The 27,924-nt window shown below is 37.9% G+C and overlaps 2 protein-coding genes across 2 annotated transcripts in view; one reads left to right on the plus strand and one right to left on the minus strand.

Annotated features, from left to right (window-relative positions):
* LOC139454188 (ribonuclease P protein subunit p29-like) overlaps positions 1-2,381 on the plus strand; it is a 14,485-nt gene extending 12,104 nt beyond the window's left edge. The window contains exons 5-6 of the mRNA XM_071235752.1: positions 975-1,150; positions 1,411-2,381. Of these exons, the coding sequence (XP_071091853.1) occupies positions 975-1,150; positions 1,411-1,547 (313 nt within the window). The 3' untranslated portion in view covers positions 1,548-2,381. The remainder of the gene's footprint in view (positions 1-974; positions 1,151-1,410) is intronic.
* Positions 2,040-27,848, minus strand: LOC139454187 (3-dehydrosphinganine reductase-like). Its single transcript, XM_071235751.1, has 10 exons — positions 27,701-27,848; positions 26,762-26,851; positions 17,034-17,093; positions 12,978-13,043; positions 8,634-8,729; positions 7,568-7,759; positions 5,421-5,504; positions 4,895-4,978; positions 4,364-4,465; positions 2,040-3,506 (listed from the first exon to the last, which is right to left on the minus strand). The coding sequence occupies exons 1-10, from the start codon at positions 27,809-27,811 to the stop codon at positions 3,384-3,386; spliced, it is 1,008 nt and encodes a 335-aa protein (XP_071091852.1). The 5' UTR covers positions 27,812-27,848; the 3' UTR covers positions 2,040-3,383.
* Between the last annotated feature and the right edge of the window lie 76 nt (positions 27,849-27,924).

The following is a 27,924-nucleotide window of genomic DNA, read 5'->3' on the forward strand; positions in this document are numbered from 1 at the left end:
TTGGATGCTATTTTCAAGTTATGTGTATGTATTCATTCACTGATTATAGCTTTTATGGATATGGAAATCAAGTCAACTTTTATGAGCAATCTGTAGTCTATACCTTTTCTTCAATAACCATCATCATTACTGGTTTCATCACATGATTACATTTGAGAATTTGTTGGTCTTGATGGCCGCTGAGTAGGAATACTCAGATATGTACTGGTTGATCCAGCTCCTGAACTTGGTGTCTTTGTTCATTTCGTGACTTGGTCATAGTGTCCACCACCCTTTTTAAAACTGCCTGGATCTGTGTGCATCCCGAGCTGGCTGGGTGAAGCCAGCCTGGATGATGGTATGTAGAACGTGGTCTGGTCCTGGCTGGAATCTTGCCATGCTGCTGCTTACTTTTCTCTAAGCTGATGTTCTCTTTTCAACTACCAGAGTTTTACGTGATGCAGCAATGTGCGTCCAGTACGCACAAATGTATAGAATGGAAGCAGAAAAATATATATTGTGTTCTGAGGGACAAACAAGACATATCTTTGTACCACATTCTTGACAAGGAATATAAAATTCCTGTAAACAAAGTAATTATAAAATCTTTGTACAGTACACAACACAATTTCATTACTTTACAGGACCCTTGAAATTAGTAACTGGCGGTTCTCTGGATCCCTAGTTTTGTATGTCAAGGTAAAACCCTGAACTACTACTTACACAATGATAAATTATTCGATTTTCATCCCCACCTGCCTCATTAACAAACATTCCACCTCACACCTTACTCTACTTGATGAAATCCACCACATACAGCCCAACCAAACATTGATGCTTCATTTGAATCACATCTGTCAATACAATGTAGTTCATTTATATGCCTTGAACAATTCGTCAACACAAATAAAATAGGAAAATTATTTTGAAAATTTTTTGGATGAAATCATATAATTAATGTATTGTGGCCTTATAATGCATTTCTTCCTTCGCAGTTTGAATGAAAAGAACCATGTGACAGCTACCATGAAGTTTATGAAAGCTGACCTCCATGGTTGCATTATTACAGTTCAAAGGTCAAAGTGTGCATCCTATGTGGGTACAACTGGGATAGTGCTTAAGGAATCTCGCAACATGTTCCTGATCATAACAGCTGACAACAGAGTCAAAGGTATCTGTGTACTGGACCTTCTGTTAAACATATGCTGACGTGGAGAATTATATGTAATGTGAATGTTTGAATACAATCAACGTAAAAACTGGACTATTGATTGTGTTGTGACAATGTGTAAAACTTTGGACCAGTTCTGTCTTGGACTTTCAAGTTTATGTAGATCACAGGAGTTGTATAGAGGTTAGAGCTTTGTTGAAAGAGACCCTGCCCTGCATTTCGCACACTTTGTCCCATGACACCCTTATTTTCTGTTCCAGACATCCCCAAGCAGAACAGTGTGTTCACAGTGAAGGTGGAGGGATTTCTGTTCACCGTGCATGGTAACCACTTCAAGGTGAAGACTGCAGAGAGGCCAAGTCGACGCTTCAAGAGTAAAGCAACTATTGACTTGTGACGGGATTCATGGACAAGCTGTTTGGTGAAATTCTACACTCATGAACTCATGCCAGACTGTTTACAGATCACACTGATGGACTGATGCCATAGCAACACTTACGAACTGAAGGCTTCAGTGTGGCCTGCTTTGTGTCCTTCAGCCTCTAGTGTATCCAAATATCGATTGGAGCAAGGTTTCTTTGCTGAATGAATGGCAGCCTGCAGAACTTATTCTAGTGGGTCATTAATATCTGAATGTTATGTATCTGAGTGCCACATGGACAACAATATCTAATATACCAGCTTGAGGATTACTGTTGCCTTTGTTACTGTGTACTGCTTGGTTTGTCCCACTCTGTGATGTCTGGGTCTGTCTGCTGTCTGGAGAAGGACTGGGAATGTGACATGGAGGTCATCTGGAAGTCACCTAGGTGGTCCATGGCCAGAGACGAGTCTCCTCTACTGACTGACTGTTCACGCAGCACACAACAATCAAAAGAGATCTGTTTATTCCAGAAAGTGTACAAAAATATATGAGTCAAGCAATAGTCAAGATAATTACATAACCCACCCAGAAGAGGACCATTATCAAGTACAATATACACTGCATGGTCAAGCATTAATACATGCATTATCTATGGAATCTAATACAACCATTTTCTAAATGTGTAAGAAATAATGTTAACATCAATGAGTCAAGGCAATCAGGAGACAATACATTTGAAGGATATCCATTAGAAATGCTTCCTATGGTGGCTAATTGTAGAAATAATATTTGCGTTACGTAATATGTTAAGTTTCTCTAAAAAGATTCAAATACGAATGCAAGTTTGTTAAAGAAATATCTAAGGGATTTAGTTGTCATTTTACTGTTTTCCAAGGCAACCCTTTGTGTTGCGAGGATTCTCGTGATGAGTACACCTATTACCACTGCTGGCAAGCTTCCTGGAGGGACATTGAGGAAGATAGAACAGTCACATTTTCTCCCATAGTTTCAAGTAGTTAGGACAAGTTAATCTGGAACACATGGCGCATGATTCAATAGTATGAAGCAGATGTAAGACAAGTTGTTTGGCTCTCATCAGTGTTTTACTGGAAGCAAAATATGCCTTCCAATACTCATACAACTTAAAAATAGATGCACATAAGTTACATTGTGATTCATGGGGGGTGAAATCAATGGCTATTTGAATCAATCTGTAACACTATATTGTAGATATCATGTTACATGTAACTTATATTTCTGTTTTGGTAATCAAAGTTCAGAATGTCAGTGGTTGATTTTCTTCATTCAGAAATCAAAATGCCCATCTAAAAGAGGCTTTGAAAGTGCAGGGACAAGACATAAGTAAATTTCATAGTGATATCCAAGAAGCTGTGTCTGTATCAGCTTGTGTGCAATGGAGGTGTTATGTAAGTCAGACATAGTGATATCCAAGTAGCTATGTCTGTATCAGCTTGTGTGCAATGGAGGTGTTATGTAAGTCAGACATAGTGATATCCACGTAGCTATGTCTGTATCAGCTTGTGTGCAATGGAGGTGTTATGTAAGTCAGACATAGTCATATCCAAGTAGCTATGTCTGTATCAGCTTGTGTGCAATGGAGGTGTTATGTAAGTCAGACATAGTCATATCCAAGTAGCTATGTCTGTATCAGCTTGTGTGCAATGGAGGTGTTATGTAAGTCAGACATAGTCATATCCAAGTAGCTATGTCTGTATCAGCTTGTGTGCAATGGAGGTGTTATGTAAGTCAGACATAGTGATATCCAAGTAGCTATGTCTGTATCAGCTTGTGTGCAATGGAGGTGTTATGTAAGTCAGACATAGTGATATCCAAGTAGCTATGTCTGTATCAGCTTGTCTTCTTCTCCTCGCCAGCTTTGTCCTCCCTCTCAGACTTACACTTACGACAGATTCGGTCGAAATAGTCTAGATAGAACAGTGAGATGACACGGAACAAACCCATTGTTGCTACCTGAAACACAAATATGAAAGTGTTGAGTAGTTGTCCCGAGAGGTGAACTGTAAGGAAATGGTGGATCTTCAGATAGCTCATCCCAGAAGTGGTGTCATAGGAAAGTGGTCTTAGATAGCTGAGCTGATCTGTTTCCTTACGTTATGTGGTTATTTATCATACATTATACAAAATCAGACAAAACATTTCCACAAAATTGTAACTGAATAGTTACTAAACACATTAAAAAATAGAGATCTACTGAACTTTTTGAAGTAGAGGAAACATCTTAAACTCATATCCAATAATGATCTCCCCTGTGTATACACAGACTCGGGTCATGAGGAGTGCCATGTGTAAAAACCTTGCATCTTATATGCTGGGGCCATGAGGCTGCATCGTCAATACTTCATGGAGGACACTACATTCCTCAATCACCCATGAATACATGATGCCACTTTGCGATGTAATAGCAACACATCTAGTTTTAGTCAAGGATTGAAATGAGGCCATGTATAACTCAAGAAAGTCAACTTAGCCCTACTCCATGCTTGAACTTTGAGCGAACCCTACTGTTGCCTGACACAGAAGCAATGAGGAGAGTCGAGGCCGCTAGGCTGGGGCACATGTTGCACGAGAAATACTGCGGATGTGATCTGAGTGTTCATTGGTCTGGCTGGCTGGAGCCAGGCTGTGACTTGAAGCATTGGTTGAAAATTAATACACCACCAGGTTGACATGTATTCACTGATTTTTCATGACCTTCAAACAGGAGATGCAGCTACATACATAGGTATGTATGTAATGAAGTTCCTTTTCATTTCTAAGCGGGAGGGCTCAGCTGCCTCACTGCTACATGTCGTGTTGGTGTGACTGACCTGCTGTGTTGCCGCCATGATGGATGTGACTGGGGACATACCACAGGTCAAGTTAGCCAGCATGTAGCCATCCAAACCCATGTAGCTGAAGAAACGACCTTGCTGCAGTGAGAATATGACAATGAGCAAGTTTTAGAAACTAGCTGTGTCCTTGGGACTTTGTGGTTTTCAGCTGTAGTATTTGAACCTACTGACCCCATTTAACATAAGGGCAAGAACCCCTCGTCTTCACACGAAACACTGTGTGGCCCTTGTTATTGGAATCACAGCAAACTATAGAGAAGCTTATTGTTTGTTTGTTGGTCCAGCTGTCATAGCAATCTGTAAATAATGATGCCTGGACCAGACAAACGAGTGACTTGTAATATGAGCATCATCAGGAGTCTTTACAACAAGGAGTCTTTACAACAAGCATAGGTTACTTATGATAAATAGAAGAGGTTATTAATGAAACCTTCAATCTGAAATATTTTGTGTTTGATCAATTGATCAACATGTCACATTGGTGAACACAACAGTGTCATTGCTTACAATTGCATCTTTAATGACTGTTTGGGCAACATCTGTTGGCTGGAAGAGACCGGCAGTTTCTGATATCAATCGTGTTTCAGCAGGCTGTAAAAGATAGAAGATCTCAGCTGCTGCCCACCAACACAGATAGTCATACACGTTGCATAATACTGATATTCTTTTCTCTCTAAAACTACCTGTTATACTGTATTATCCTACAAAACATTGCTGAGACAAGTACAATTCAGCATATGAGCTTAAATTACCAGTATGACACATAATACAAATAATAACTCTTGATGAGGTTCACCAAAGATAGGATATCAAAAGTAATGATTCGTTTTGTTATACCAAAATTCACTTTAAAGTTTATGAAGCCTTTAAACTGTCCTCCGTTACATTACAGTGTCAGTCACATGATTTGGGGGACTACATTTAAATGTGTTGTTTCATAACATGGTACAGATTAACCAATGAAATTGCAAGATTCTTAATAGAGGCATAACAAACACTTATGTTGACCAGTAACCAGAAACATGAACCAAACCTTAGATTTCTGTTCCTCTGCAAATCCTGGTGTGTCTGTGTCAGCTGGGAAGGCGAGTGTCACATACACATTGTAGGGCTTTAACTGAAACAAGGCTGCCCTTCAAACTCACTGTTTCCAAAAACATTACAAATATACGGCATGTGACACAAAGTCAATTAATCCCAATGGGTAACAAGAGGCCCATAGGGCCTGTATCGCTCACCTGGGTATTTACGCAATCATGACAAAATATACATTTGTATTGTACATGTATATAATACTGCAAATATTTCATAATTTTGACCCTGTCAGCATTTAAATGGGGCTGATGGCCTATCTGACAGCATGAACGTGTATTTCTCTAGCTACAAATGTTGCATAAAGATCTGAACCGTTTCCATGTTATGATCTAGGATCTAAGTTTCAAGAGGCAAGGCTGCATCCCAGGGCGAATCCTATTGGCATAAATGTATTATTCTCTTCATAACAAACAAATGTATACAATGTCTCTGTTTATTTTAGGGTGGGGTTAATATCGGTTAACATGGTGTGGTCAAGGTTCTAACTCCTTTGGGAGTGCCAGACAGATGAACAGAAGGGCCAGTCCTGGTAGAATATGTGCATTCCTCTCATTACATATGGTTATACAGTGATCTTAACTGTGTCAATCTAGGGATGCTTCCAATCAAATATGGTTGATATCTATATCTTAGTTCCAGAGAAGAAGTCGCTTAAAGCAATATTGCCAAATTACCCCTATTTGGCCCCGCCCCTCAACCCCTGGTGGGGTAAGCCCCACATTTGTACAATTTTGAATCCCAACCACCTACGGATGCTTCCAGTCAAATTTTGTTAATTTCCTATTAGTGGTTCAGAAAAAGAAGTCGTTTGAATAAATTGTTGACGTGCGGAAGACGGACAGACGGATGGACGACGGACGGACGATGGACGCCACAGTGAGCTAACTAGGAGCAGCACAGGGCCTTTCCTTACAATACGAAGTTCAGAAACCCAAACCGATCAGAAGCAAAACTTATTCTATAACCCCGCTACTATACTTGGGTGGTTTGCTTCGTTTGTTGTTTAAAGCCGCCCTCAGTAATATTCCAGCTATATGATGGCGGTCTGTAAATAATCTAGTCTGGACCAGACAGTCCAGTGATTAATATCATGTGCATCGATCCATGCAATTGGGATCAATGACATGCATCAACCAAGTCAACCAGCCTGACCACCTGATCCCGTGAGTTGCCACTTACGAGAAGCATAGTCAACTTTTATGGCAAGCATCGGTTGCTGAAGACCTATTTTACCCCAGGTCTTCACGGGTCCGCTACTATACTATTAATTACTCAGAAATATTTCATAATGCCATCAGCATGATCCATATTAGAGTTGGTAGGAGTGTAGAGTTACCATTACACAATTACATGTCTTGTATACCATGATGATCAGTGTGGGAGTGGGTAGGAGTGTAGAGTTACAATTACACAATTACATGTCTTGTATACCATAGACAGGATGATGATCAGTGTGGGAGTGGGTAGGAGTGTAGTGTTACCATTACACAATTACATGTCTTGTATACCATAGACAGGATGATGATCAGTGTGGGAGTGGGTAGGAGCGTAGAGTTACCATTACACAATTACATGTCTTGTATACCATGATGATCAGTGTGGGAGTGGGTAGGAGTGTAGAGTTACCATTACACAATTACATGTCTTGTATACCATGATGATCAGTGTGAGAGTGGGAAGGTGCAAGTATTAAAAACAACAACAGATTTTTAATTTCTAAATGACAATGAGATACCACTGAAAAAAACATTGTCTGATGTGGCCTTTTGTACAATGTTCAGTAGAAAATGTTTTCAGCAAACTATACCTTACTGTGTCATATTTATTTGTTTCTTCTTGGAAAATATGGTTCTCAACAAAGTGAAAGACACAAGCAAGGATATTTCAAACACTTTCTGGCTTCTGCTCTGAAAACTAAGCCAATCTTCCATCTCAGTGTATTAGAACTATTTGCTTTGATAACAGCAAAATAATTCATTCTAAATTTTAATTTGAAAAAGCATGACATAAGAATTTGGCTGATGTGTTTGGACAGACTGATGGGACATTTCAATGTCAATGGGATAAGAAGGTAAAGCAAGTTACCTCCATATGTAGTGACTCTGCCAGTCCTCTCAGTGCATACTTGGAGGCAGAGTATGCTGTGAAGCCGAAGAGTCCAATCTGCCCAGCTTGTGATGACACAAACACAATACGACCTTTCTGACGCCGCTTCATCCCGGGGACAACAGCCTTGGTGGCATATACGCTACCCATGTAGTTGATATCAATCATCCTCTGAAATAGACAGGCCGATAATTGAGTCTGAACTAGATAAATAAGTTCTGGATATTATAAGCTAACTTCCTTACCAGTAGGCATGAAGATACTCACTCAACCAATTCACAGCAACTGATCATTCAATTCATTCTATCGCCCTTTACAACAAAGTATAGGTTACTGTGGACCTGCTCTAACCTAGAAGGGGGCAGTGGGGTAGCCTAGTGGTTAAAGCGTTCGCTCGTCACGCCGAAGACCTGGGTTCGATTTGCCACATGGGTCTAATGTGTGAAGCCCATTTGTGGTGTCGCCAACTGTGACGTTGCTGGAATATTGATAAAAAGTGGCATCAAGCTATACTCACTGTAACCTGGAAGCTCCAAAGGCCTGGTATCATTGTATAAGATAATAATGGTCACAAAAAGCAAAAAAAATTAACAGCAGTTTTAATACAACAAATCACTATGAACATATTATCATGATACATGTAGTAAAGGCAGATTGTCATGCGATCATGGCTAAAATTAGCTCAGAATTGTGAGCAAATTTTATAGACACCACTGTTTGAATCACATTCACCAAATTTTGTTTTCCAAAGAGATGTTGAAATTGGAACTGACATTGAATATGATTGTCATGGTGTCCATGTTGAAATTCAGAACAAAATATTGCAAACAATTCTTAGAAACCTCACACCTGGGATCATCCTCAGATAGTTTCAGCTTCATCAAGGGCCATGTTGTTTCAGAGGATATGGTGAGTTTATGTTAAAGTTTATGACAGATCAGACAGGAGGAAAGTTGGAGACAGACAGCACCCCACATCATACGCTCACTTGAACAGAAAGGCATCCCATTCTTTCAGACATGTATTAATTGTGTCTTTCTTGTACCTTGAACTCCTCCACTGAGGTGTCTTCAAATGTCCCACTGATGGACGTGCCTGCACAGTTGACCAGCAAGTGGACGGTTCCCAGCTGTTCCTCTGCCTGAAGGAAAAGACACATCTTACTGAACATTGTTACTACACAATTCACACATCTTACTGAACATTGTTACCACACAATTCACACATCTTACTGAACATTGTTAGTACACAATTCACACATCTTACTGAACATTGTTACCACACAATTCACACATCTTACTGAACATTGTTAGTACACAATTCACACATCTTACTGAACACTGTTACTGTACAATTCACACATCTTACTGAACATTGTTACTGTACAATTCACACATCTTACTGAACATTGTTACTACACAATTCACACATCTTACTGAACATTGCTACTACACAATTCACACATCTTACTGAACATTGCTACTACACAATTCACACATCTTACTGAATTTTTTTTTTTTTCAAAATACTGAATCCGCTAGAGGGGGGTGCGCATTATACATGGGTGCGCACTATACTCAAGAAAATACTGTACTCATGATTGCAAACAAGCTAGGAAGGCAAGGAAAAATGCTCAACACTATTTCTGATGACATCCTGTGGTCCATAATTTGAATGAATATAAAATCTTAAATGCTAAAGCCAGACAAACATTTAAACAAAATAAACGCCAATCTTGGCATAACTATGTTACAAAAATAAATTCACGGACACCAAAGGATGGAACATGATCCAAAAGATCAAAGGTAAGGGTTCCAAATCCAGCATCAACCATCTTAAAAATGGGGATGAATTGCTTACAGATAGTTCAGATATTGCTAATGAACTTGGAGAAACTTTCGCAACACATTCTTCCTCAACTAACTATGTACCTAAATTTAAAAAATACCAACAGAAGCAGGAAAAGACAAACATTAATTTTACATCAGATAATGGAGAAGATGACAATGAAATATTTTCCATTCATGAGCTCCATACTGCCCTTGGGCAAGCTCGTGATACTGCTACAGGAGCTGATAACATACATTATCAACTCCTGAAACTTTTACTGGAACCTTGTTTAGAAACTCTCTTGTTACTATTTGACGATATTTGGACATCTGTTAAGTTTCCTTCTTCATGGCATGATGCCATAGTTGTTCCCATACCAAAACTGGGACGGGATCATACTGATACCTCAAATTATAGACCCATTTCATTAACAAGCTGCGTTTGCAAAACCATGGATCGCATGGTCAATAATAGATTGACATGGTACTTAGAATCCAATAATTTAATAACAAATATTCAAAGTGGTTTTCGGAGTCATTCCAGTCAGAATGCCATTGTGAACAAACAACATGCAGTGTCTATCTTTTTCAATCTAGAAAAGGCATATCACTCTGCATGGAAGCACGGTATTTAAAAAAGATTTACACAATTTTGGATTGCGAGGCCTCAATTTATATCCAACTTTTTAACAGATAGACAATTTCAAGTTCGTGTGGGATCCACCCTGTCTGATCATTATAATCAGGATCAGGGTGTCCCACAGGGCAGTATCAAAATCAATAGCCTCTCTAGGGTTTTAAACGATTCAATTGATGGATTAGAAAAAGCCTATGACACTACATTGAAACATGGTATTTTAAAAGATTTACATGATTTTGGATTACGAGGCCGTTTGCCTCAATTTATATCCCAATTTTTATCAGATACACAATTTCAAGTTCGTGTTGGTTCTACCCTGTCTGATCATTATAATCAGGACCAGGCAGTCCCCAAGGCAGTATTTTGTCTGTCTCTTTGTTTAGTATTGAACTAAATAGTTTCTCTAAAGTTTTAAATGAATAACTTGAAGGATCACTTTTTGTGGATGATTTGAACATATCTTGTCGTGGTAAAAATATGCAAACTATCGAAGGACAACTGCATTTATGTTTACATAAAATACATAAATGGTCTTTAGAAAATGGTTTTAAATTTTCTAAATCTAAAACATATTGTATTCACATTTGTAGGAAATACAAACCTCATAGAGACCCAGAATTAGTTTTGGGTGGCAATCCTATTAAGGTTGTCAATGAGGCAAAGTTCTTGGGTATAATGTTTGACAGACATTTGACAATTTTACCTCACATCAAACATCTAAAAATAGATGCCTGAAGGCCCTAGACTTGCTGAAAGTCGTGGGTGGGGAATCAGAAAACTCTACTCCACCTGCACTGATAACTGATTCGCTCTAAAATAGATTAGGGCTCCATTGTCTATGGTGGAGCCTGTAAAAGTAATTTGAAAATACTCGATACCATTCCTCATGAAGGCCTGAGGCTTTGCCTAGGTGCCTTCAGAACTTCTCCCATTAACAGTCTGTATGTGGAGGCTAAAATTAGCATTGCAATATATCACAAAACTATATATTCCAATCCATCTAATCCTGCATATGAATGTGTTTTTCAATCTTCTTATGAGGATTTGTATGGAAAAAAACATCGCTTATTCCACCACTTGGAATAAGAATAAAACCTGCCATTTCTGATGCTAACATTAACCTTACAGATATATTTGTCTTCTCCTCCGTGGCAGTTCATAAAGCCACAGGTCGATCTGACGTTAAGCAACCTAAAGAAATAAGATACAAATCAGCTACTTTATCAGCAAAAATATAAAGAATTAAGAGGCACCTATAATACTTACAAGTCTCTATTTACAGACAGATCCAAAGACGGTGGTGCAGTTCCTAGTACCACTGTCATTGGATACAACACTATATCATCGAGAATACCAGATGCCAGTTCAATTTTTACAGCTGAATCAAAGGCAATTTTAACAGCTCTCCAATATATACATACCGGTACACAATCTGAACATAAACAGTTCATCAAATTTTCTGATTCCCTTTCCTGTCTTCAAACAATTAAGAATATTTCCTGTGACCATCCACTTTTACTTGAAATCATAAACTACATCATGATCTTGCTACTGGCCAATATGACATCGTCTTTTGTTGGTTACCAAGCCATGTTGGTATTATTGGTAACACAATGGCTGATGCTGCTGCAAAGGCAGCACTCAACAAATCTGTGACACCACTTCTGATCCCATACAGTGATTATTAGCCTGCTATGAGATATTACATCAAAGATCTAATGCAGAAGAAGTTGGACACCCAAGTAGGTATCAATAAATTACATGACATTAAATGGACTGTAGGTTATACCTACTTGCCTTGTGAGTCCTGATTTGACGATTATGTGACGATGTCATATTGGCCATTCCAGATATACACACAAGTATTTGTTGGAAGGTGAGGATCCTCCGTTCTGTATCCCTTGTGATGAAAGAATCACGGTCAAGCATGTCCTGCTTGACTGTATTGATTTTCAATCACACGGGTTAACTATTTCAAAACTACATCTATTAAGGTTTTTTTTAATAGTATTAATCCTCATTTAATGCTTGTATTTTTTAAAGAAAATAGAATTGTTTGAAATACTTTGATTATTTTTTTTGCTAAAAAATATGTCGTTTTAACATTGGTAGATTAAATTAGCAACTGAGATTGTCAGTGGTGGTATCCTTGAAGGGGGTTAAGGGACTGTAAAATCATTGTCCCCCTGACAGGTTAAGTCAGTTCCCCATCTTTCAAAGTAAATTTAGAACTACCATTTTTTTAATTGTAGAATATGTCATTTTCATATGTTAGGCTAACTTTGCCAATAATGGCCAACACGTGAAGGGATGATGCAGGTAGCGAAGTCCCTATGGTCCCCAGTATGGTCATCTACCTTCAGTGGATGGCAATCTGGTTGACTGTTTTTATCATGATATTGTTATGGTTAGTGCTATAATTTTTATGATTCCATACTAGTTTTTTATCTTTTTCTGTGAGAAGTCTAGTTATTTTACTGTCCTTTGTTGGCAGGTTTTTCAATATGTTTATTATGTTTAACCTTGATAGTCACGATATGGCTGAAACATGGCTGATGTGACTTAAAATGTTAACTCACTCACTCACTCAGTATATATGTGAAATATTTTTACCATTTTACCTCACCTCACCAACACTTGTTGCTAACTGAGTTTGTTAAAAGTTTCCAGTCTTTTTAATCTACCCAACCCCAGCTTCAATGCTCTCCATTGAAGTCGAATCAAGAATCACTGGTTCAGTGCCAGAATCGGGTCAGGCTTTAACAACAAACAAAAGACTTCTCAGAAAAGCCCTCAATCAAGGTGCAGGTGTTTTTTCCCCTCAAATCTGTGGGGTTAACCATGAAAATCTTAACTGATTTTTTCATGCAATACATTTTCAGTACTGGATTATTATGAAATGCTCAAATAAAACACATACCTGTCGCACTGCTTTCTCCACAGTTGCAGCATCTTTGGATAAATCAGCTGATATGCAGATGATCCGCTGCCAAACACACCACAACACAAACATATCAACAGAAGCTAGTACAGTAATGTAAGGTGAGGTGAGCACTTGGATGCAGCAGCATGTTGAGAAGGGGCCAAACATTATCACAGTTATAGGGAGTCTGGGAGACATACTATGCACAAACCATCAGGTCTACCATGCCTTGCAATTCCTGTTGGAGATGGATAATCTGATAAGTTAAGAATCAACCACTGGTATTTTAATATCCTTTGATGAAATTTTGTCATAACAATAAAAATACTTCAACAGAAACACACCATGTTTTTCTAAATGTTATTCTCAATTATATTTTACCCAAAATGAAAAGAAGGAAACATGAATGAAGATACATAACTGGTAGATGATTCATGATCGACTCTCTGAATGGAAAACGAAATCAGTCAACAGGTTTTGAAATCTGACATTTCCTTGTGGACTGACAGTTTTACCTTTGCACACTAGTGGAAATGAAAATTTTCACAAAACATATTTTTTTCTCAAAACATTTTTATTTCCTGTAAAAGCTAGTATACTTTGTTACACTTGCAGTTAATGATTGAATTGAGGTCAATGAAAGTAGGGGGTACAAATGTGGCATTTATTACAGTCGCTTCTTTCAGTTTGTGGCCCCAAAAGGTCAGAGATTTTACTAGTGTCTAATATATGGTTCATAGGTGAATATCCTGAGTCTGATGCTAAACCCCATTTCCCCTCACCTTACCACACTACAATCCAAGGTGTGATTTCCATTTCCCATTAAACCTGTTCTAGTATTATTGATTATACTATGAACATTTCAGTTTTCTTAATATCCTTGTAAGTTTTATTACATAGTCTGTTGACATAGTATAGGTGATGTGAAATTGGGTTTAACGTTGCATCCAAGATTATTATCAAGATTGCACTTATATAGCGACATGCATGCACGTGTGTGTGTGTGTGTGTGTGTGTGTGTGTGTCTGCTTGTACTAGTCCGGACTGATGCCAATTTATAGTGCTAGCATCTGGTAGGCATCACAAACATACATGGAGGACGTCGACTTGACATCAGGTATGCATCACAAACATACATGGAGGACGTTGACTTGACATCCGGTAGGCATCACAAACATACATGGAGGACTTTGACTTGACATCCGGTATGCATCACAAACATACATGGAGGACGTCGACTTGACATCAGGTATGCATCACAAACATACATGGAGGACGTCGACTTGACATCAGGTATGCATCACAAACATACATGGAGGATGTTGACTTGACATCCGGAATGCATCACAAACATACATGGAGGATGTTGACTTGACATCCGGTATGCATCACAAACATACATGGAGGACGTCGACTTGACATCAGGTATGCATCACAAACATACATGGAGGACGTCGACTTGACATCAGGTATGCATCACAAACATACATGGAGGACGTTGACTTGACATCCGGTAGGCATCACAAACATACATGGAGGACTTTGACTTGACATCCGGTATGCATCACAAACACACATGGAGGACGTCGACTTGACATCAGGTATGCATCACAAACATACATGGAGGACGTCGACTTGACATCAGGTATGCATCACAAACATACATGGAGGACGTCGACTTGACATCCGGAATGCATCACAAACATACATGGAGGATGTTGACTTGACATCCTGTATGCATCACAAACATACATGGAGGATGTTGACTTGACATCCGGTATGCATCACAAACATACATGGAGGACGTTGACTTGACATCCGGAATGCATCACAAACATACATGGAGGACGTTGACTTGACATCCGGAATGCATCACAAACATACATGGAGGATGTTGACTTGACATCCGGTATGCATCACAAACATACATGGAGGACGTTGACTTGACATGCGGTACACATCATGAACATACATGGAGGACGTTGACTTGACATCCGGAATGCATCACAAACATACATGGAGGACGTTGACTTGACATCCGGAATGCATCACAAACATACATGGTGGACGTTGACTTGACATCCGGTAGGCATCACAAACATACATGGAGGACGTTGACTTGACATCCGGTAGGCATCACAAGCATACATGGTGGTGCTTCGCATGACATCCGGTAGGCATCACAAACATACATGGAGGACGTTGACTTGAAATCGGGTAGGCATCATGAACACACATGGTGGTGCTTTGCATGACATCCGGTATGCATCACAAACATACATGGAGGACGTTGACTTGACACCCGGGACACATCATGAACATACATGGTGGTGCTTCACATGACATCCTGTATGCATCACAAACATACATGGAGGACGTTGACTTGAAATCGGGTAGGCATCATGAACACACATGGTGGTGCTTTGCATGACATCCGGTATGCATCACAAACATACATGGAGGATGTTGACTTGACATCCGGTAGGAATCACAAACATATATGGAGGAGCTTGACATCACACCCGGTACACATCATGAACATACATGGTGGTGCTTCACATGACATCCGGTATGCATCACGAACATACATGATGCTTGACATGAAATCCAGTATGGATCATGAACATACATGATGATTTACTTGACATGCAGTATGCATCACGAACATATACTCTGCTAAAAAGAAACGTAAAATCGAAAATATGTGACAGAATGTTGCTGACATCCATACAAATTTAATACCAAAAATGAATTGTTCATTTCTGTTTGGATTGGGATTGATTTGTGTGGAAAGAATGAGGTACTGCAGAAATTTGGTGAAAAGATGGAAAAAAATCGCAAAAACACAGCCACATGAGAAGCCATGCATGTGCAACATCACTTGTTGGGCTATAAAACCCTTGGGTTTTCCTTTGCATGCCATCACAATCTTACAGCAAGTGAACAGCAAAAACATGCCACGACTGAAGGAAGCACAATGAACAATGCCATCAGCTGACTGCAAACAGAGAATCATAATCATCTGTAGCCAGGTTTTTCCACAAAGCACTAAGCACCATTACAAGACTGTGGAAGTGTTACCGGACAAACGGGACAACATGTCAGCTTCCCAGATCTGATCCACCATGTATCACCAGTGTTCACGCTGGCTTTTGAAACTGTCAGTCCCAGTCCCCACTAATTTTTGTCAGTCCCAACTTTCAACAAATAAAAAAATGTATGGAAATTACCTGTTTTTAATTCTTTCAAAATCATGTTCAATGCAATGACATCTCTGAAGTAACGTAGTAAGATCTACACGTCATTTACACACTGTTCAGTCAAAATGGTCTCTCTTTTTTAAAATATTTTGAGACTAAGTCACAACAAATATATATTCAACTTCAAGCAAAGTGAAATGTCATTTCCTTGCACACGGAGAAACCGCTATGATAACACACAAGCTGACTTTGTTTGAAAAGTAACTTTTCTCAAGATAAGATGTCAGGAGTCACAAGCCTTGGAAGCCAGCGAGCTCAAACTTCTGTCATGCCCAGTTCATACTTTGAATGTTCTCAACTCTCTCATGAAAGATGCCCACTGTATTGGCTATATGACACGTTGTGAGCCATAATCATCACATGTAATTTATCAATGTTTTAGTGATGGCAGTTGAATGTCTTCCTGATCTTCGAGACCTCTCTGCCCCTCTTGATCCCCTCTGCACACCTATTAATACTAGATAATAGTGCATCATCCTCTAAAGTTGACAACACTTCCCCACACAACTGTTGGAGTTAGCCCTTTCAGTTGGAGTCACTTGATGACAGTGTGGGCGTTATTTATTTATCTTCATAAACATAGAATACCTCGTCACTTTGATGCCTGTATAAGTATGCTGCCTGGATGTGTATTTGGTTCAAATACAGCCTGTAAGCATGGAAAGTACATAATACATGGAAACGGTTAAGGGTGTACTATACATCATTCATATTTATGCTCAGAACTTTTCAGCCACCCTATGTTAAACCATGTAATAACTAAACATTTTCCTGAGGCCAACAAAGCAAGAACCTGATTAGATTTGTCCTGAAGATACTTTTCAACTTCTTCTTTGGCTTCTTGCAACCTTATCTGAAACATACAAAATACAAAATAAATACAGATGATGATCTCTGAAGAAATAGGATATACTAGGAATTGTTGTTTCAGGAATAGCATAGTGGCAGACCCTTACCCTTTGTTTATGTTTCAAAATGTCCTGTTTTCTGTCTGTCTGAAACCTGGTGATTCCACTTATTACTACAGTATTACATTTCAACACTGTGTTACTACTAAGTCTTCAAAAGGCATTTAGAAGAGAAACACACAAGGAAGAGAATTTATGGATGTCAACTTCCTTATCATGAGGAACACAATTTTTTGGAGTATATACAATAAATGCTATGAGGCAGAGAACATATATATGTACCTGTAAGAACAACAAAAGTAAAAGTAAACAAGGGAAGCCAACAGATAATTGGCACTGATAGATGATTAGCAAATGGACAAAGGGACCAGAACATCCACTACAACTCCTGTCACCATCCCAAGATAAAACAAGCCATCATAGCCACCCTCACCCGACATGCCCAATCCATTTGACACCCTGATGCCATCAGCAGTGATCTGGACCCACTTGCACAAAGCAATCTTAGCGCTAAGACTATCTAAGCTATCTTAAGCCTATGTTAAAGAATGGGAGTTACGGTCATCTTAGCGCTAAGATCGCTTTGTGCAAGTGGGCCCTGGACCATCTCAAGAAACCTTCACTGCCCTCAACAACTGCACTGACCACCTTGTCTCCAAAACCATCCGCAAGACCCTCAAGAACTCTGACCCCAGACACAAACCTGCCCCGACACCCATCAGAATCTACCAAGGCTCTGTCACTCATCAGATTTCCTGCCTCATCAAGAACAGAGCCAACATAGACGTCACATATTCTAGCGGCAAGTCCATCAAGACCCATCTCCGAGCCAATGGCAGAGGCACATACCAGATCCCCTGCAACTGTGGCCACCAATACATTGGAGGAACCCTCAGAACCCCAACATCAGACTCAAAGAACATCAAACCTCTGTCAACAAACTAGACCTGAAATCTGCTATTTCCGAACACATCCTGAAGAACCAAGACCATAACATCATGTGGGAAACCACCAAGGTCCTGTCTACCAACAACAACATCTGGCAACAAAGAAAACTACAAAAAGTCCTTGACATCAGGAGACACCAGCCAGCCATGAACCGTGACCAGGGAACATATCTGCCCGGTCATCGGTGTCGTGCCTGGTTAGCAAAAATCCAATTTTCCCTAGTATCAGTAAAGCGATGGGTTTGGGTTATGATACCGATGAGTTTAGAGGAGAGTCGTTTCTTAAGAATACATACAGTATGTATTTGATGGTATATATAAAGAGTGCAACTTATTCATCTATGGTCAAAATGGCTAACGCACAAGTTCGAGTGACCATGGTTGATACCGTGCGAGGTGGTCAGCACTTGTTTTATGAGGGATTCCAGTTTTGTTGTAAGAAAACGGTCCGTGAGAAGAAGTATTGGAACTGCGTTGTTGCTGCCTGCAGGGGGGCGGTGATCACTGAAAACGGCATTCTTCAAGCGGCGTTGCAGGTTAGAAAATAATGCACATGATCATGATGATAATAATCTTAAAGACATAGACTCAAAAGACTTTGCTTAACAAACTATTCTGTTATTTATTTTACTTATTATTATAACTTATTATTACTAACAATAACGTCGAGGGGTGGAATCACAAACTCAACAAACTTGCCAGGAAGAGCCATCCGAATATTTTTGAAGTTGTTACGCTATTTCAAAGAGAACAATCCAACGTAGAAATCGCCATTCAACGAATTGGAGCCCACTGGTCAGCACCACCCAGAAAGAGAAGATACCAGCTGATTAACAACCGTCTTCAGGCTCTGAAAGACAATCTCGTCAACAACGTCATCGGCGACGTTGAGTACACAGATCACGTTGGTGACCTGATCCACTTGGAGTGAATGACTTGAACACAACGTGTATGCCAGTGCAACCGCAAATTTATTATAGAATGTATTTATGTATTTACCATTATATTTTAAGATATAAGTTATTGTTGTTTTTGTAGAAATTATAATGTACATCTATGAAATATTTAAGGATTAGAGTTATTAAATTTGTTAAATGTAAAGTACTTTTGTGCAACTATACTATACTTCAGCATCTAACAAATTACTACTGTGATTACGGTATACGCATTTCTGTGTTTTTCTTGTAATTTGAGAGTCCCGGTATAGCAACATCCCGTGTTTACTGTAGCGTGACCAGTCTTACTGTAGCTTCACGAAAACGAAGAGATTTTAGAGTTGATTATGGCTAGGTTTTTGCTCTTCCGGCCCAGAACCCGGTCATCTCCCATTTGTCAGACAGCTTAAAACAACAACTTTTTATGGTTGAGGGCACATCAGGTGTGTGATATATTCCCTTAAATCCGAATAGATGAGTCCTGTCGTCAATAACTGTGTGACAAAATAAAATAAAATTTTCTACAAATCAGTGTTCATTCTTGATTTATCCTTGCTTTATACTTTGGAATATATTGCTCAGTTAAAGGAGTTTTACATTATATACATGAAGTATAATACACACCATATACATAATATATAATGACCATCAATCATTAAAAATATATAGTACTATTTATTTCCACATCAATGTCAATGTACTGTCAGTCATATAACTTAAATAATGGAATTCATCACCTATTTCTGATAGTTTACAGAGTTTCCTTTCGGTTAAAGGTATTTTTCTCCATCTCCCAGTTTGAATAGGTAGATTCTGGTTACAAGTTCTAAACTTATGTAAGACTCGTAAAACATTTTCCTACAGTACGTTTAGATAATATTGAAAATTTAGGCAATTATTTTTTATGATACTAAACATTGGGCATTTTGTAGACTTATCTCTTGCACTTTTCCAACACTGTAGGTTAATGTCATTTAATTTTTCATGGACTAAATGTTTTAGATAAGTAGGATTTTTGAAACTTTGTGAAAACCAGATGTAAATAGTCCAAGTTCGTCAAAAGTTCGTTTGATATATGTAATCCATTTATGTTTACATTTTCAAAATAGGTCAAATTAAATAATAGCTTGTATACAAGAAAGGATTATTTAATGTTTTCCTGGAGAGTGATTGTGCCTAAAACCTTATTATTCTCATTGTTTCATAGATGGAGCCTTCCAAGTCCCCTATTTACCATGAAATTTGGAGATTATTTTCTGAATGAGAAAAGATAATTTAGAAAATGCAAATAGACACCTAGAGTTGAGATGTTTTCAAATCCCCATACTTTGCATCCTTAGAAATGAACTGGTATAACCATACTGCCAAAAAGCTGCAGTTGTTACTTACTTACTTACTTACTTTGGAGATTTAACGTGCGCTTTCCGACTGATGCGTATTTCGCACACGGGCCCGGCCAGGCCATTTAATGTGTTTCCGAAAGGGGCGAGGGTGGTCTGTGCAACCCAAGAGGGAGCTTTAGGGGTTGCTTATATAGAATTTGGGAATTTTGAGATTTGGAATAGATGCTGATGGGGTTGGGGAGGAGAACTAAGGGAGCTGGGTATGGTGGATGATTGTTTGTTTATGTGATTTTGATTTGGTAGGTTATTATGGTTTTAGATGCGTTTTATTAGTTCCGTTTTTATTAAGAATACGCCTAAGGCCTTGAAGTTTTCTAGTTTATTTTGTGGGTTTAGTATTGCTTCTAGAGTGAGAGCCTTGTTTAGATTGAGGGTGGTTTGTAATGCGGTTCGATGTGTTAGGTAGTGTGTGCAGTGGATGAGTGCGTGTTCTGGGGTTTCTGGTTGTTTGCAGTGTGGGCAGTTACCTGTAGTGTGTTTTTTAAATTTTTTTAGGTGGTTATTTAGGTTGGTGTGTCCTGTTTGGAGTTTAGTGATTACTCTGTCGATTTTTTTTGATGGATGGAGAATTTTTGGTTTGGTTAGTGGTTTGCTGAGCACTCTTTTGATTTTGCTATTTGAGTTTAGATATAGGTTATGCCATTTTTTTGTGATTTTTTGTTTGTTTACACTTTTAATTTCTGATTTTGAGATGGGTAAGTTTAAGCTTATTTCTGGGATTTTAAGGGATAGTTTAGCTGCTTTATCGGCGTTTTCATTACCGTATATTCCTACGTGGGCGGGTATCCACAAGAAGGTTATTTGTTTGCCTGCTTTTGTTAGGTCGTTGGAGCTTTTAAGTATTTGATTTATTAATTTAGGTCGGTTTTTGGTATTTTTGTTTTGGAGGGCTTGTAGTCCACTTAGGGAGTCAGTAAGTATTAGGATTTTTTGGTTGTTTTTGGATTCTTGATTGTGGAGGGCTGAGGCCATGCCCATTAGTTCGGCCGTGAATATTGATTGGTTATTTGGGAGTCGGAAGGATTGTGTGGTTTTAGTTGGTTGTGTGGTATGGACTCCGAAACCCGTGTGTTTGGAGGTCGGATCTGAGGATCCGTCCGTGTAAATGTGACACCAATTTGGCCAATTTTTGTGTATGTATGCTAGTGTGGTAGTTTTAGCTATGTTTGGGTCGGTTTGTTTATTTATTTGGCTAGCTAGTGTTGTGTCTATTTTGGGTATTTTAAGTTTAGGGGTGAAGATATTTGATTGTTTGCAGTTTTGTTTAAGATTTTTAATTTGGTGTTCATTTAGGTAGTTTGTTATTCTTTGGGATATTGGGGTAAGTAAGGGGTGTTTACGAGCTAGAGCTTGGTTTTTAGGGCTGATGTTTTGGTTTATTAAGTTTTGGATGAGAGGGTTTGATTGGGACGCGGCCCAGAAATTTAAGCTTAGCTGTTCCCTGCGTAGACTTAGTGGCATTTCTCCTGTTAAGGCCTGAAGTGAGGTGTAGGAGGTGCCATGTTGGGTGCGTGTATCTGCTGCAGTTGTTATTTAAGTGATAAATTTAACACTGACGACGCAGGTTGTATTCTAAGCACTATATCACAAACTTCAGTGAAAACAAACATATTTACAGTTTAACTAAGCCGTTTAAAACTTCAAAGAGATTGCCATTGTCTGGGTCATACCACTATGAGTAAAGGGGTGTATGGCAGTTAAAAAATTCTTGGGATATATTGCTTTGATCTTTGCTGGTGCTAATTATCTAGATGGCTTCCATTTGAACATTGTCATTTCCATTCTATTACCTATAAGTGCTAATTACCCCTGGTCTCCCCTTTGCCCATTGTCTATTATCAATCAGTGATAAGTTCAGTGTAGGCTTCCTTATATCCATTGCGAATCACCTGTCACCACCAATAATCTGTTGGCTTCTCTTGTTAGTTTCCACCTTTGTTATCTTATTAGTTTTTTTGTTCTTACATGTACATAAATATGTTCTCTGCCTCATATCATTCATACACCTGATGAAGGAGTAAGTAAACACCCTGAAAGGCTGAAACATTGTGTTCCTCATAATAAAGAAGTTGACATCCATAAAGTCATTTCCTCTAGTATTACTACTCTCTTATACTGTAATACTACTGTTACACTTCATCACTGTAATACTACTGTAACACTTCATCACTGTAATACTACTGTTACACTTCATCACTGTAATACTACTGTTACACTTCATCACTGTAATACTACTGTAACACTTCAACACTGTAATACTACTGTTATACTTCAACACTGTAATACTACTGTTACACTTCAACACTGTATTACTACTGTTACACTTCATCACTGTAATACTACTGTTACACTTCATCACTGTAATACTACTGTAACACTTCAACACTGTAATACTACTGTTACACATCAACACTGTATTACTACTGTAACACTTCAACACTGTAATACTACTGTAACACTGCAACACTGTATTACTACTGTAACACTTCAACAATGTATTACTTCTGTAACACTTCAACAATGTATTACTACTGTAACACTTCAACACTGTAATACTACTGTTACACTTCAACAATGTATTACTACTGTTACACTTCAACACTGTAATACTACTGTTACACTTCATCACTGTATTACTACTGTAACACTTCAACACTGCAATACTACTGTAACACTTCAACACTGTAATACTACTGTTACACTTCATCACTGTATTACTACTGTAACACTTCAACACTGTAATACTACTGTTACACTTCAACAATGTATTACTACTGTTACACTTCAACACTGTAATACTACTGTTACACTTCATCACTGTATTACTACTGTAACACTTCAACACTGCAATACTACTGTAACACTTCAACACTGTAATACTACTGTAACACTTCAACACTTTATTACTACTGTAACACTTCAACACTGTATTACTACTGTTACACTTCATCACTGTATTACTACTGTAACACTTCAACACTGTAATACTACTGTTACACATCAACACTGTAATACTACTGTTACACTTCAACACTGTAATACTACTGTAACACTTCAACACTGTAATACTACTGTTACACTTCAACGCTGTATTACTACTGTTACACTTCAACACTGTATTACTACTGTAACACTTCATTGCATTACAACTGTATTACACTTCAACACTGTAATACTACTGTAACACTTCAACACTGTATTACTACTGTAACACTTCAACAATGTATTACTACTGTAACACTTCAACACTGTATTACTACTGTAACACTTCAACACTGTATTACTACTGTTACACTTCAACACTGTAATACTACTGTTACACTTCAACGCTGTATTACTACAGTATTACACTTCAATGCTGTATTTCTACTGTATTACTTTTCAATGCTGTATTACTACTGTATTACCCTTCAACATTGCATTACTACTGTTACACTTCAACAGTGTATTACTACTGTATTACACTTCAACACTGTATTACTAGTGTATTACACTTCAACACTGTATTACTACTGTTACACTTCAACACTGTATTACTACTGTTACACTTCAACACTGAAATACTACTGTAACACTTCAACAATGTATTACTACTGTTACACTTCAACACTGTAATACTACTGTAACACTTCAACAATGTATTACTACTGTATTACACTTCAACACTGTATTACTACTGTTACACTTCAACACTGTAATACTACTGTTACACTTCAACGCTGTATTACTACTGTAACACTTCAACACTGTATTACTACTGTTACACTTCACTGCATTACTACTGTATTACACTTCTACACTGTAATACTACTGTAACACTTCAACACTGTATTACTACTGTTACACTTCAACACTGTAATACTACTGTAACACTTCAACACTGTAATACTACTGTAACACTTCAACATTGTATTACTACTGTAACACTTCAACACTGTAATACTACTGTAACACTTCAACAATGTATTACTACTGTTACACTTCATCACTGTAATACTACTGTAACACTTCATCACTGTAATACTACTGTTACACTTCATCACTGTAATACTACTGTTACACTTCATCACTGTAATACTACTGTAACACTTCAACACTGTAATACTACTGTTACACTTCATCACTGTAATACTACTGTAACACTTCAACACTGTAATACTACTGTTACACTTCAACACTGTATAACTACTGTTACACTTCATCACTGTAATACTACTGTTACACTTCATCACTGTAATACTACTGTAACACTTCAACACTGTAATACTACTGTTACACATCAACACTGTATTACTACTGTAACACTTCAACACTGTAATACTACTGTAACACTGCAACACTGTATTACTACTGTAACACTTCAACAATGTATTACTACTGTAACACTTCAACAATGTATTACTACTGTAACACTTCAACACTGTAATACTACTGTTACACTTCAACAATGTATTACTACTGTTACACTTCAACACTGTAATACTACTGTTACACTTCATCACTGTATTACTACTGTAACACTTCAACACTGCAATACTACTGTAACACTTCAACACTGTAATACTACTGTTACACTTCATCACTGTATTACTACTGTAACACTTCAACACTGTAATACTACTGTTACACTTCAACAATGTATTACTACTGTTACACTTCAACACTGTAATACTACTGTTACACTTCATCACTGTATTACTACTGTAACACTTCAACACTGCAATACTACTGTAACACTTCAACACTGTAATACTACTGTAACACTTCAACACTTTATTACTACTGTAACACTTCAACACTGTATTACTACTGTTACACTTCATCACTGTATTACTACTGTAACACTTCAACACTGTAATACTACTGTTACACATCAACACTGTAATACTATTGTTACACTTCAACACTGTAATACTACTGTAACACTTCAACACTGTAATACTACTGTTACACTTCAACGCTGTATTACTACTATTACACTTCAACACTGTATTACTAGTGTAACACTTCATTGCATTACAACTGTATTACACTTCAACACTGTAATACTACTGTAACACTTCAACACTGTATAACTACTGTAACACTTCAACAATGTATTACTACTGTTACACTTCAACACTGTATTACTACTGTAACATTTCAACACTGTATTACTACTGTTACACTTCAACACTGTAATACTACTGTTACACTTCAACGCTGTATTACTACTGTATTACACTTCAATGCTGTATTTCTACTGTATTACTTTTCAATGCTGTATTACTACTGTATTACCCTTCAACATTGCATTACTACTGTTACACTTCAACAGTGTATTACTACTGTATTACACTTCAACACTGTATTACTAGTGTATTACACTTCAACACTGTATTACTACTGTTACACTTCAACACTGTATTACTACTGTTACACTTCAACACTGAAATACTACTGTAACACTTCAACAATGTATTACTACTGTTACACTTCAACACTGTAATACTACTGTAACACTTCAACAATGTATTACTACTGTATTACACTTCAACACTGTATTACTACTGTTACATTTCAACACTGTAATACTACTGTTACACTTCAACGCTGTATTACTACTGTAACACTTCAACACTGTATTACTACTGTTACACTTCACTGCATTACTACTGTATTACACTTCAACACTGTAATACTACTGTAACACTTCAACACTGTATTACTACTGTTACACTTCAACACTGTAATACTACTGTAACACTTCAACACTGTAATACTACTGTAACACTTCAACAATGTATTACTACTGTAACACTTCAACACTGTATTACTACTGTTACACTTCAACACTGTAATACTACTGTAACACTTCAACAATGTATTACTACTGTATTACACTTCAACACTGTATTACTACTGTTACACTTCAACACTGTAATACTACTGTTACACTTCAACGCTGTATTACTACTGTATTACACTTCAATGCTGTATTTCTACTGTATTACTTTTCAATGCTGTATTACTACTGTATTACCCTTCAACATTGCATTACAACTGTTACACTTCAACAGTGTATTACTACTGTATTACACTTCAACACTGTATTACTAGTGTATTACACTTCAACACTGTATTACTACTGTATTACACTTCAACACTGTAATACTACTGTTACACTTCAACAGTGTATTACTACTGTATTACACTTCAACACTGTATTACTAGTGTATTACACTTCAACACTGTATTACTACTGTTACACTTCAACACTGTATTACTGTATTACCCTTCAACATTGTATTTCAACTGTATTACACTGCAATAGCCAAAGGAATCTCACTTGGTTGCGTGCTAGGAGAGATATGTTGGCTCCTCGCTTTGCCACCTCAATTGCCAAAGCTTTTCCAATTCCACTTGATCCCCCAGTTATCTGTGAATAAATTGTAACAGGTCTGTATCTGAATAGGTGCTTCATACTAAGTCCACAAAATTAACGTGCTTGACAAGTTGCCATATTTAATCTTAATGCAAATGGTGCTCATATCTAAGTGCATCTGGGAAGGAGAAACATGAACATTCTAATAATTGCAATGGGATTACCAGTATTTAATACTGAAATTCCTGTGTTCATATATTTACAAGGTGATCTCGTCAGCTGATTCCGTGGCAGACCAGTAGGCTATATGGAAACACTCCACACAAATATTTGGCTAGAATACAGAATACTGGATACCTTCCGCCATATTGGTAAGGAGTGTGCCTGAGGTACAATGCTATTGTATGTAAATGTCATTTTTAGATTCCAAAGTTAATGAAAAATACTTTGTGCTTACTGAAATGTGTTCCCAATGTATGTCATTGACTAGGTTTCCACACACCATTATGTTTTAGTAATATTTCAATGTTGATGTCAAATTTGCGATGTATATGAATTGTCTTGATATTCAATTTTGAGGTTTAATCAAATTAAACCATACAAATGAAAGCAGAGTAAGTTTTTCTCCTTATTTTGAGATTCATCGTCCTATTTTGACAGTCATGCTGTCACCTTCTGCTATAGGCCTATTATTGGCATCCAACAAACATGGTGGATGGGGATCCAATATTCTGTGTGTGTATCACGGGAATTCATAGGTGTACACATTCACTTCATGTTTTTACACAGTAGGAAGGTAAACTTTTATGTTGATAATCTGATAGGGCCTAGTTATGTTGATACTTCGCTAATCGCAAATGGACTCTACAGCCGGGAATTGCTAACCTTCGATGATAATCTTACCAGAACATGTTCTTTAATTAGTTCCAACGGTTTTGGTGCAATAAGAGGAGAAGCAAGATATAAGATGATTAAGAAAACAACAAACAACGCCACTGCAATTCCAAACCACATCTTGTTGACGTGAAAACAAGAACCTGTCTGCTCTTGTAGGGGAGGCTACTCCCAGCACTTATACTTATGGCTTGCCACTACAATATGAATGCGACAGCTTTGTTCACAAGAAC

This window comes from Haliotis cracherodii, unplaced genomic scaffold (assembly GCF_022045235.1).
Source record: "Haliotis cracherodii isolate W230 unplaced genomic scaffold, xgHalCrac1.p SCAF_10, whole genome shotgun sequence".
In the NCBI taxonomy this organism is placed as follows: domain Eukaryota; kingdom Metazoa; phylum Mollusca; class Gastropoda; order Lepetellida; family Haliotidae; genus Haliotis; species Haliotis cracherodii.